The sequence below is a fragment of the Aquarana catesbeiana genome, linkage group LG04 (genome assembly GCF_042186555.1).
Source record: "Aquarana catesbeiana isolate 2022-GZ linkage group LG04, ASM4218655v1, whole genome shotgun sequence".
Taxonomy (NCBI): domain Eukaryota; kingdom Metazoa; phylum Chordata; class Amphibia; order Anura; family Ranidae; genus Aquarana; species Aquarana catesbeiana.
The window spans coordinates 668,510,097-668,523,347 of NC_133327.1; the positions used below are offsets into that span (position 1 = coordinate 668,510,097).

General features: G+C 42.9%; 1 protein-coding gene across 5 annotated transcripts in view; it reads left to right on the top strand.

Annotated features, from left to right (window-relative positions):
- Positions 1-13,251, top strand: part of SPTBN1 (spectrin beta, non-erythrocytic 1) — a 298,156-nt gene that overhangs the window by 114,105 nt on the left and 170,800 nt on the right. The window contains exon 1 of one of the 5 annotated variants that reach the window (XM_073628571.1): positions 3,818-4,064. The exons of the other annotated variants lie outside the window; for them this stretch is intronic. Within the exon in view, the coding sequence (XP_073484672.1) occupies positions 3,953-4,064 (112 nt within the window). The 5' untranslated portion in view covers positions 3,818-3,952. Of the gene's footprint in view, positions 1-3,817; positions 4,065-13,251 lie in introns of those variants that run through there. 5 annotated transcript variants of the gene reach the window in all.

Genomic DNA, 13,251 nt, shown 5'->3' on the forward strand with positions numbered 1-13,251 from the left:
GCAAGAAACCAGGAAGTAATTGAAGAAATGTAAAAAAAAAAAAAAAAAGAAAACAAGTAAATATGATATACTTTCCTATCTATTTACTAATGCTAACAGAATAAGGATGAAAAGTAATCCATGTTGATGGGAAGAGTGAAGTTCCACTTTAGATACACACTATATAGAGCATTAGTACTCAACCTGCGGCCCTCCAGCTGTTGCAGAACTACAAGTCCCATCATGCCTCGAGTCATGCATGTCACTGTCAGCCTTGCAATGCCTCATGGGACTTGCAGTTTTCCAACAGCTGGAGGGCCGCAGGTTGAGCAGCCATGCTATAGAGCAGGGATGTGCAATTAGCGGACTTCCAGCTGTTGCAAAACTACAAGTCCCATCATACCTCTGCCTCTGGGTGTCCTGCTTGTGGCTGTCAGTCTTGCTGTGCCTCATGGGACTTGTAGTTCTGCAATAGCTGGAGGTCCACTAGTTGCATATCCCTGCTGTAGAGGGATAGGCTTTGTTCTATTTCACGTCTGAGGCTGGGGTCACACTTATGCGATTGCCGACATCGTATTGATTTGCACCGCATTCCTGTGCACATCACATGCGATGTCTGTGTGATGCAAATTCAGCCATACAGTTTGTATGGCTGAAATTGCATCGCATTCGCACCAAAATGGTGCAGGACCCCTCCCTTTTTTTTTTTTTTTGGTCTGCACTGGAACCAGATCGTATGGGTGTTTGGAGCCATGCGATCTGATTCCACAGTCCGCACTGCATTCTGTGAACCGATTTAGGGGCGTCATTAACTTTATTTTGACACCCGCAGCTGTTCGCAGATGCCGCCTGCGATTCAGAAGCGATACGGGAACCCGCACAGGAATTGCCGTGGTTCCTGCATTGCACCAGTGTGAACCTAGCCTGAGGGTTACAACTACATTAACCACATGCGGACCACCCCATGGAGATGTACTGCGGCAGGGTGGCCGCTCTGTGCCGGATCACGTACCTAGTACCTGCGCTGACAGTTCTGGGTCCGGGGTGCCTCTGGCGACCCTCTCCCCGCTGTGATTGGACTCAGCGAGAGCCAATCGACAGGTCCTGCAGACCTGATGTCCGCCGGGACCCGCCGTTTGTTCCGTAGATCAGCAGATCGCCGTTCTTTGAAAAGGGAAGACGGAGATCCTGTGTTTCTGCTAAGTAGGAACACAGATCTGTCTAAACACAGTACAACCACCCCCCACACGGTAAGCTCTCCCAGTGAACACTGTTAAACCTTTGATAGCCCCTGATAACCCCTTCCCTGCCAGTGTCCAGTACAGTGATCAGTGCATTATTTTTGCACTGATCGCTGTATTGGTGTCACTGGTCCCCAAAAAGTGTCCGATTTGTCTGCCGCAATATCACAGTCCCGCTAAAAAAAATCGCTGATCGCCGCCATTACTAGTAAAAAAAAAAAAAATATCCATAAATCTATCCCATAGTTTGTAGACGTGATAACTTTTGCGCAAACTAATCAATATACGCTTATTGGAATTCTTTTTATTAAAAATATATAGCAGAATACATATTGGCCTAAATTGATGATGAAATTCAATTTAAAAAAAAAAAATTGAATGTTTTATAGCAGGAAGTAAAAAAATTTTTTTTTCAAAATTGTCACTTTTTTTTTTTTTTTTTATAGTGCAAAAAAAAAACGCAGAGGTGATCATATACCACCAAAAGAAAGCTCTATATGTGGGGAAAAAAATAACATAACTTTTATTTGGGTACAGCGTCGCACAACCGCGCAATTGTCAGTTAAAGTAACATAGAGCCGTATCGCGAAAAAATGGCCTGGTCATGGGGGGGGGCGGGGTTTAAGTCTTCCGGGGCTGAAGAGGTTAAACGAAAATCGTTTGTTCTGTTCTCGTATGAGAAACATTTTGGAGCCTGTCCCATCGGAAGTTTTGAATCGGCTGTAGAAAAGTTGTGTACACACTATGTGAAAATCGCACGAAAGTTCCTCGGACGAAAATGTTGGCCCGCTTTTCAGGCGTTTTAGCGCTAAAAATTGCACCTGTAAAGCGCCTCTCATGCCTCTACAAGTGTGAAAGACTGAGTGCTCTCACACTGGGGCGGCGCGCTTGTGGGACGGGAAAAAAAGTCCTACAGGCAACATCTTTTGGGGTGGTGTATACAGCGCTCCTACAGCGGTATATATACAGCGGTAGCCCCTGCCCATTGGGATGAATGGGCAGCGCGTTTCTGAAGCGCCTGAATAGCTATTCGGAAGTGCCGCAACATGGGCCCTTTTAACCCTTCGACCGCTAGTGGGGGGTTAAAAGCGCCCCCTGTTAGCGGCAGAAAAGCGCAGCTAAAAAAAGACTGAAGCGCCACTAAAACTAGCAGCGCTTTACCGCTAACGGACCCCCCCGCCCCAGTGCCAAAGTACCCTCATAGTGTGTACGAGCCTTTAGAAGCTGATTGGTTACCATGCAGAGCTGCACCAGACTTTGCATTCTCCAGTTTTAGTAAATCTACTCCCAATAAGGCCTCGCGCACGCTGGACGTTTTTTGACGTTTTTACAGCGGCTGTTTTTGGCCGTAGACGTTTTTTTTCTACAGTCATTAAACTCTCCATCATGTTATCCTATGTGTCCATGCACACACAGGCTGTTATCAGCAGTTTTGGGCAGTAAAAAAAAAAACCCCAAAATGTAGTGGGTTCTGAGAGACGTTTTTCAGCTGTAAAAACGCTCGAATGCTGATAAACGCTGAAAAACGTCGCTCACCAGCGTTTAACGTTTTTGATCCATTGAAAAAAAAAAATAAAATTGTTTTTATTTGAAGAAAAAAAAAACGCTAAAAAACGCTATTGCAAAAAAGTTGAAAAACTCACTGCAAAGCTACTGGCGTTTTTTATAATGTTTTTTTTTTTTAACGTCCAGTGTGCACAAGGCCTAAAAGAACACCAGCTGACTCCCCCCCCCCCCCCAGACCTGTAGATGAATCTCTTAATGACGGGTCCTCTTGAGCCTCCTTTTTTTGGCGAAAGGCGCGCGTGTTCCAGCTGGAAGCGATTACCGGGAATCCTGCGCGCACTCCATCTCCTAATCCGGGAGAATCCCCCTGCGTCGCGCGCCAATGTCTACGGCCATCTGGGGCGACCGTCCGACTCCTTTTTCTTTCTTTTTAATTTTTTTTTTTTTTTACATTTTTTTATTTTTTAAATCGCCGCACGCAAATACGCGACCGCGAACGGTTCGAGGCGAAAAAAAAAAAACGTTGCGCTCGTGTTCCCAGTTGATGGTAATCTGAGACTTTTCCGTTACATGAGGCTCTTAAACAAAAGATTGTAATTCCAGCAGCTTTGTTGAAGGGGAGCGTACCATTGTCTGGGGCTTTTGTGCGATCCACGCTGGAGAGGCACCTCGGCCGTGCCTTGAGAGCCACGCAACCAGGGGAGCGTGACATCCGACCCCTCATTCCGCTATTGTGTCCTCATGCTTGGCATTTTTTCTTGTTGGTGTTTTTTTTTTTTTTTTTCTGCTCCTCGTCGCCTCCTACCCTCTCCTGTGCAGCCTTGGTACAGCCTCCCGGCTTCCTTTACAATGTCTTATGCTAATCAAGTGACATCACCACTAAATACACAGTGTGGCTGCTGATTAAATTACACACCAGTAAAGGTTTCAAGGAGGTGTGTTGCTGCTGCTGGAGGGTTGGAGGGTTGGAGGGTGCTGCTGCTGCTGACATACACATTCCCATCCATCGGTGGTCATGCATAGATTAGATCAGCACTGAGCCCCCCCCCCCCCCCCCCCCCCATTGGCGATGAGCACAGGGAAATCCCAGCAGCTTTGACATCAACGTGTTTGTGGATTTTGCCTAACTGACTGCAACCTCATTCAGCACTTGGGCTCCCTCTCGGAGCCCTCTGGATTATCGTTTTTTGGGACTTTTTGCAGTTTATGAATCCCACCGATCCCCAATGGAATTGCAAAGGACCTCTAGCCTATCGGGGCCATTGTCCTCCCCGGGATACACGGCCCAGGTACCCTACAATTACAACCAGCTAGAAGGGAGGTTTAAGCAGTTACAAGGTAAGCCGGCTTCTCTCCCCTTTTTTTCTTTTTTTTTCCTCTCCCTTTGGCTTGTTGTTTGCAGGGTTGCTATGAGATCAGACAGGGAAGTCGATGCCGGGACTGCAGTGTAAATAATGCAAAGGCTTGGAGAGGTAACCGTCATTGTACACACATGCTTTAGCTCTGGAAATCTGCCTTCATCAGCATTCCCCCCCTCCAGGCGTCTGCCCTTTTAATTTGATCCCATTTTGGGTGTCGTTGATTTGCAGAGTTTAGTGTGGTCTGTGCACGCCACCATGTAATGTGATTGTGGTCACTTGCAATAAATCTGGCATGACTTGATGGCTGTCATTAGTGTGATCACGCCCCATGGTGTGGAATGGCTGGACGGGGACGTCAGGGGACAATGGATGGGGAAGGAGTGGTCTTTTGTACAGAATCTGGCATCCCAGTGCTTGGGGGGGTGGAGGAGAGATAGAGAGAGCCCTGGGGTAGGGGCCTGGCAGCCATTGAAAGCTAAAGCCACACTCCCTTACCTGCTGTGCATGCACGCTGCGATCCAACCAACAACCTGACCGCTGACAGCAATTGTACATCCAATCCGAAAAAGATACAGTGCTAAAAAATGGTTTGTGGTTATAAGATGGCATCATATATGATAAGATTCTATGTGATGCACGTACCATATGGGTGCTTCTATGTATGTAATGTATTATTTTGGGGGGGGAAATACCTGGTTATGCTCATAGATAACTATTTTTATCTGCTGGTGCAGTCCACATTCCTAAAAAAAAATATATATATACCGGTGTGTATGTATGTATGTGTGTATATGTGTATATATATATATATATATATATATATATATATATATATATATATATATATATATATATATATATATATATATATATATATATATATATATATATATATATAATATATCGTAAACGGTTGGCACAATATGAATCCTGCAATATATATAATTTAGGAGGGTGGACTGCACCAGCAGATAAAAATAGTTATCTATGCGCATAACCAGGTATATTCCCCCCCAAAAAACCCACTAAAATAATACATTACATACATAGAAGCACCCATATGGTACGTGTATCAGATAGAGATATATATAGATAGATAGATGGATATAGATATAGATATATATATATATATATATATATATATATATATATATATATATATATATATATATATATATATATATATATATATATATATATATATATATATATATATAGATAGAGAGAGAGATATATATATATATATATATATATATATATATATATATATATATATAGAGATATATATATATATAGAGATATATAGATATAGATATATATATAGATATATAGATATATATATATATATATATAGATATATATATATATATATAGAGATATATATATATATAGATATATATAGAGATATATAGAGATATATAGAGATATAGAGATATAGATAGATATACACACATGTTATGTGTACCAGATAATATCTTCAATATTTGATGCTATCTAATACACATACCAAAAACCTTTATACTAATTATATATACACACTATTAAATTAAAGTGTGTGTGTATATATGTATGTGTGTATATATATATATATATATATATATATATATATATATATATATATATATATATATATATATATATTATTGTGTGTGTGTATCTCTCTCTCTCTATAGATATATCTATACACACACATTTACTTTAATAGTGTAATATATATATGTGTATATATATATTACACCATTAAAGTAAATGTGTGTGTATGTATATATATATATATATGAGAGAGATAATATAGGCTCTCTCTCGCTCTCTCTCTCTCTCTCTGTATATTAGAGAGAGAGAGATTTATATATATATTAATATATATTCTCTATCTTTATCTCTCTATAGACATATTTTTTTATACAGTGTGTGTGTATATGTAACATACAGTATATAGATGTAACATACAGTATATAGATGTAACCCTCCATTGCAGTCTATTACTAGCAGAGTCTTTGTGGTCGGCAGTCCTCCCAGCATCACATGTTGTCACGTTGTGCGGTGTCACACCCTCCAATCTGTTTTCGGTTCGCTTGGCCTCCAGTTTCTTGATTTGCGTCTGCTACTAATGTAATACATATGATCTCATACATGTATTTATACAGATAATACCATGAATTGGAGGATGTGACCTCTATTATAAAGACCTATTCCATAATTGTGTAGACTGACAGGTGGGTGTGCCCCCCGGGGTTCCGCTCTGTGTAATATTTGAATGGATTTCCTATATCATTGGAGGACAGAGGCTTGGAATGTACATTTCTGACTCTCTCGGGTCGTAGAGGGTTTGTGGAGGAAAACATACTTTTCGTCTCGGTTTGAGTTGTCGGATTCAGAAATGTGTAACGTTTCATGCTGATGACTTCCGGTTCCCACTATCAGACATGCACATGGTCCTGTCATTAATGAATAACCAGCCTTGATCTCTGTCTGACATCTTTGTGGATTATCTGTATATCTTCACATTTCTGCAAAGATTTATGTTTTCCTGCTTTGTTTACAAATCTAACATACCAGGGTAAAGAATCCGAATTTACAAAAAAAAAAAAAAAAAAAAAAAAAGACCGTTGTGTTGAGAAGCTGTGAGATCTGAAAATGACAGTCACATGGTAGTAATAAAGATCCTTCTTGTGGTAAAGTGATCTGAGCCTATTATGTGTGGCCATGTCTGTGCTCAGGGTTGTGCGTTTTGTACCCATGCGTATGTTTTAGGCAAATACAGCACAGCCATCAGTTCCTATGGGCCGATGTACACGGCTCTTATGGCTGCCACGCAGGGAAATACGCCCAGATTGTACATTGACCCGCCCCAGGTGTATCTTATACATTGCAATGTGTGATCTTCCAGTATACAAACCAAAGGCTGCTTTATCAATCATTTACCAGAGCTCCATAAAATCCTTGTTGAAGGCCATGAAACAGGTTTACTTTATGGTTATATATCGGGTATAGTAAGCACCCAGAGGACTGTCCTTGGGGAATAATAGGAACGTTTAGTTGCTTTGATTACACAACCTTTTGCCGAGTCACAGCCCGTCTTTATCTACCTTGTTAAATGCAGGCTGCGACTCATTGAAACGGTGCAATAAAGTCAATAAACTGTTGTTGTTCCCCAATGGAAGTCCTCTGTGTGCTTACTACACCTGCTTTTGTATCAGAACAATGTACAAACGAAACGCGTTGGGGCTCTTCTCTGAACAGTAGTGTTCAGTGTTAAACAATTTTTTGCTATTTGACATCTCACGTTTTGGATACCATGCATACCAGAGGTCATGCAGTTTTTAATCCATGTGTTTTTATATATATATATATATATATATATATATATATATATATATATATATATATATATATATATATATATATATATTCCAATTTTTTCTAGTTGCCCATAGTCCCTTGGGAGCAATTTTTTTTCAAATGAGTGCACAGACTTTTTGCCTTTAGTAAATCAACCCCATTGATGTGAAGGGGCACCATGGAGATAAATGAGATCTCGGTTGCCGCATGACAACAAATCGCACTAGTGTGAACAGGGGCTTCGTCGTCAGATCATGGTTCATTGGTTCCCATTGCTGAAAATAATGGTCTTTATTCAGCTCTATTTCTATACGTTTGAGGAATTGCATACCTCCCAACTTTTTGAGATGGGAAAGAGGGACACCTATTAGCAAAAGTATGCAGGCATAGGACACACCCCCTGCCACGCCCCCTTAAATAAGAATGCTATAAAAAAATGTTAAACCCACAAGTGCTTTTTTTTTTTTTTTTTTTTCCCCCCACTTATTCCTTTTTATATTGGCTTTTACATTTACAAATGCAGCTATTTAGAATTTGTATGAAAGGTTTAGCACTGGGAAACACTTTTTGAAAGATAAAAAAGTGCATTTTATATACAGCTATATAGATCAGACCAAAATGAGGGACAAAATGAGGAGGAAAGAGGGACAGGGGGACTTTGTCCCAAATCAGGGACAGTCCCTCGAAATCAGGGACAGTTGGGAGCTATGAAATTGTAGATTTATAGAACAGTTTGTCAAAGCCCACCTCCGGCACCCCCTGTCCTCCAGCAGTCTTGAGTAATGGACTGTTCCTGGTGTCACAGGCTCCATAGACCAGGAACAGTCCATCGCTGGACCGCGGGGAGTGCCGTTTTTCCAGTGGAACGAAGGATCGGGTGAGTGTGCAGCTCACCCCTAGACAAAAGGAGCAGTTCAGTGCGGGCACAGCCACATTCCTTGGAAAAATGTTTGGTGTGGTTTTTTTTTTGTGCCTGGAGTTGGGCTGTAATTTTTATTGTTTTTATATGGTAAATAATTGGCCATTGTGCGTTTTGGTGTGCAACCTGAAGTGTATTATCCATAAAGTGCCTTTTTTTTATAGCACGTTATTGTGTGGCAGAGGCCAAATACACGTTTTCTTTGGGACTGGTGACACGCTGGGCCAGGATTGTTATGAGGTGAATCCCTCAATACATGGAATCACTTAGGCTGATGTCACACTTGGCAGTGCTGTCACTGGTGAGGAGAACCCTCATCTGCTTGCATGCGTCATTCTCTCACCTCCTGGATGAGCAAGGCGTCAATCGCTAAGTCAGCAGCTAAAGAGCGACGCCTCATTCATTCGGCCGGGGAGGGGGGAAATACATGGATCTATAAGCAAGAAACCACCACGGAGAAAATTGCATCTCCAGTATGAGTTACCAACATCCCGTAATACTGTATAGAAGAAGCAAAAGTACCCCCCCCGGGGGGGGGGTTACTTTTTTGCTTTTTCTATGAAATACATGGATCAGTGTTTCTGCTGCGTCCCCCATAGTAGCGATCCCGGTGATGGTGAGGATTGCAAATGTAATCTTGCCCCGAGGTTGTATTCATACCTGTACAGTACAAAGTGCAGTAATGTACGGAGTATGTGGGTTGCATTCACTCTGACTGCTACCCCAACACAACCCATAGACAGTAGACCTAAATGCACCTGCACTATAATGCACCCCAACGCACAGATGTGAATAATTTAGTAGCTGCATTGTCAAAAAGCTATACGGGGTTTTTTTTTTTTTCCAGAGCAAATTCAAAATGATTAAAGCTGAAATAAATTCTCAGATACTCGCCTTTTGAGCCATTGATCTGACATCTGTGAGCTCTCACCAATGCTGATATCTCCCCCATCCCCCCCCCCGGCTTCTTCTAGGCCTTAGGCCTTTGACCGTCTTGATTGGCCAGGGCAGGATCATGCAAATCCTGTGCATGTGCTGGAGTTTATGCGTCCCGACACACGGGCACTGTGCTGAGAATGTACACGGATTTATTGTAGAGAAGGCAGGTAAGTTTAATTTATTGCAGAAGACGCGTGTTATATGTCTCTTCTGCAATAAATAGCCTGTCTGCTTGCAGGTTTTTTTGTAACACTGTAATGTTACGTGCCGACATGTTTTTCCCACTCCCGGGAAACTGTCACCATCGCCCACACTTCACACACCCTCCTTCTGGGAAGTGCTGTTCAGACCACACCCACTTTCCCACCTCTAATAAGGGAACCACCCACTTGCAGCCAAAATCCCCCCAAGTTAACACCAGTTTTTGAGCTGCTGTTGTGCATGCTTATGCTGTAATCTCGGGATTCATCAGGACAGCACCTAGATGCGGGACTGTCCCGGTGGTTCTGGGACAGTTGTCATCTATGCGTACAGTGAGGCACGCTGCATTAAAGTTGTTGTAAATCTTCTTTTTTTTCGTTTAAATAAAAATAACAAACATGCCTATACTTACCTGCTCTGTGTAATGGTTTTGCAAAGAGCAGCCCAGATACTCCTCTTCTGGGGTCCCCCGTCGGTGTTCCAGGCTCCAATGGCACCTGCTGCTATCAATCTGTCCAATGAGGAGAGAGACAGCAGCTGGAGCCGCTGCACTCATGCACATCGCTGGATTGGATCGGGTTTAGGTAAGAAAGGAGGGGGGGGGGGGGGCAGCTGCAGCACAAAATTTTTCACCATAATACATAAATACTAAAAGCTGAATACACTATACAATTTTATTTAGATTTTTTTCCATGAGGGCAAACCTTAAAGCCTCGTACACACGATCGGATTGTTGGCCAACAGAGCGTCAGATTTTTGTCAAAAGGACGTGTGCCTCTTGTCTTGCATATTAACGGCACACAATTGCTACTGCTAATGTCATGTTTGAGCATTAATTCCGAGCATGCGTTTTTGTACTTTGGACTTTTGTGTGACGGACTTGTGTACTGACGATACAAAAATCTGAAAACAGACTGTTGTCCGCCAAAAGTTTCTTAGCCTGCCTTCCAACATTTGTTGGCCGGAAGTTGGACAACAGTTGTCTGAAGGTGCGCTCTAACTGTTGGAATTGCAACAGCCAGGCCCTTGCACTGCATGGTTTTGGTAAATCTAAAGGGAATCAGACCGCAAAAGTTGTAAAGTGTGTATGGGGTCTAAAGTGAAAAACCTTAAAGCGGTTGCAAACTGCTGGACATTTTTTTTTTTTTCCTTCTTCTTACCTGCAAGGCAATGGCATAATGTGCTAGTATGCATTGCATACTAGCACATTATGTGAAACTTACCTAAAAATGAAGCCTTCCAGCGATGGAAGCTGTCTCCAGCAATGACTTGCATCTTCACTAGTCTTGCTTCTGGGTTTGCGGAATCCGCCTGTGTGACTGATCGGAGCCGCAATGACGTCACTCCCGCGCATGTGCACGGGAGCCGCCGGTCATAGCACAGGGCTCTGAAGAAACGGCACGGCTGGCCGTTCCTTCAGAGCGTACGCGCCAGGGATGTCCCTGGCTGCATGTACAGTAAATATCTCCTAAACGGTGTATGTTTAGGAGATTTTTACACTACCTACAGGTAAGCCTACCTATAGGTAAAATGCAAAGATGGAAGTTCTACTTCCTCTTTAACGCTTTAGAACCACTTTAAAGCAAACACACAAGTTAATGCAAGCACGGGTGTGACTGGACCCCTTAGGGAAGCTGTTGTCCATTGGTAAATAAGGCCTCGTTCACACGGGCGCACTTAAGTGTATGTCGCCCATATGGGGACGCACAGATTTTCCATGCCTCCCTGTGCAGGCAATCCCATTCATGCCAATTTGGACGCAGCATCTGAACGGACACAGCCGCTTCTCTCAGTTTGACAGTTGCAGGTCCATGAATGCACGCGGCCTGCGGGGTCCCACACAGGCACATCAGATTGGGAGCCGTGACTGTGTCTGTCCAGCTGCTGCATCACCAATTGGCATGAATAGGCCTGTGTGCTTGGTGATTCACAGAACATCTCTGCAATCCCCTTACAAGCAAACATGGCCCTCTAATAGGTGTAAGCTTACACCCGTGTGAAGGAGGCCTTAGCAGGCCGGTGACTGTGGCAGTCGTTCATGTAGTGGAATGATAAAGACATCACCGTGGGAAATCTAAAATATGTGTGCAAGGGGCACTCTGCCTCCAAAAATAATTAGAATACGTTTTTAGTAAATTTCAGGTATTTTCGGTCAGTACAAGTTTTATCGTAGTTGTTTTTTTTTTATTTTTTTCCTTCTTGCACACTAACAATGGATGTGACAGTCCTTGTGTATTCTTAAATCTAAATTATAAATCGTCAGACTTATTTTCAATCTGTCGGACTTCAGTGAACGAAATCTTGAATACTGTATTTATTGGCGTATAACACGCACTTTTTCGCCGTGAAAATCGGGTGCAAATAGTGTGTGCGTGTTATACGCCAATACTTCCGTTTTAGCTGCCTCAGAGGGGGCGGGACGAGCGCCGTCAGATTACAGTGAGAAGCTCCTGTTTACTTGGCGGCCTCTGTCCCACCGCCATTATACCACTGTTCTATCTACCATAGGAGATTCTCACTGTATGTAATCTGTCGGCGCTCGTCCTGCCCCCTCCCTGTCCCCTCTAGGCTGCAGATGGGCATCGATCAGGCTGCGCTGAAGGCGGTGGCGAGGCTGGCGCGCTGAAGGTGGTGGCGAGGCTGCAGATGGGCACTGACCCTTATTATGCTTCAAAGTTCCCTAGTTAAAAATTTTAGGGTTTTTTTTCCCTGAAACTTCCCTCTTAAAATGAATGTGTGTGTGTTATGCACCGATAAATAAGTTAAAAATAAATATAAATAAAAATAAAAAAATTTAAAAAATAATAAAAATAAAATAATCTATAGATATATAAATATAAAGATAAAAAGTTGCTTTTGAGCACTTTGCACCTCCTCGCTGTCCTCACTTCTATATGGAGTACAGCTGCTGTACTGATGTTGTGTTTATGGTGCTCAGTCGCTGAGGTTTGTACAGGAAGTGAGATGGTTTAACAGTATTACTATTTCAGCCTGCCTTGCTGCATGGAAGGATGTAGGTCGAGCAGGTGGGACGGGGCGTGTAACGTTTTCCGTCGGCCTCCATATTAAACCTGCTGCGAGAATCTGAGTGTTTTATGGCAGAATGGTGTAAAGCTGTTTCGTGGTCTGAGCCCCGGCCTGGCGATGACATGAATCAGCCAGGTCTCGGCTCCCTTTCCAGCAACTGACTTAGAAGAAAAGCTAATGAAAACCAGGAGAATTTAGAAGAGGGTGTGGGGAGGAGGTTGTCGGCAACAAAAGGCTGCTTATTCTCAGCGCTTTGGGGGGGTGGGGGGTGGGCTTGGACAGAGGAAAAGGCCATGGCTGTGATCTTGTCCGGGTGGGGTTTTCAATCCAGAAAACACTTCAAATTACCTTGACGGACCAGGGGATTTGTATGCGCTCATTCTGCACGGGCTTATTCATTCACCTAGAATTTCGAGTCGCGGCCAATGGCCGTGCTTGGGAACTCATTCAGCTGGGATCTTATTTCCACCTCTGTACAGATGTTTTAGGCATGCTGTAGTGTAATGTGGTGTGTCAGCCCCAACGTCACTTATTACATGACATGGCCTGCACCCAGAGAGGGGAACTAATTACTAACCTGTGTGGTTGCTCCATTATGTTTCTCTATTGTGTAATATGTGTGGGAAGGCAGATTTCATGTTTGAGAAGCATTAAACATAATCGCCACTTTAGAAATGCGTTTCTTTTGCTGTTCAAGCTGAACGGAAAGCCTAATTGCACCTGCACTGTAAGGTTC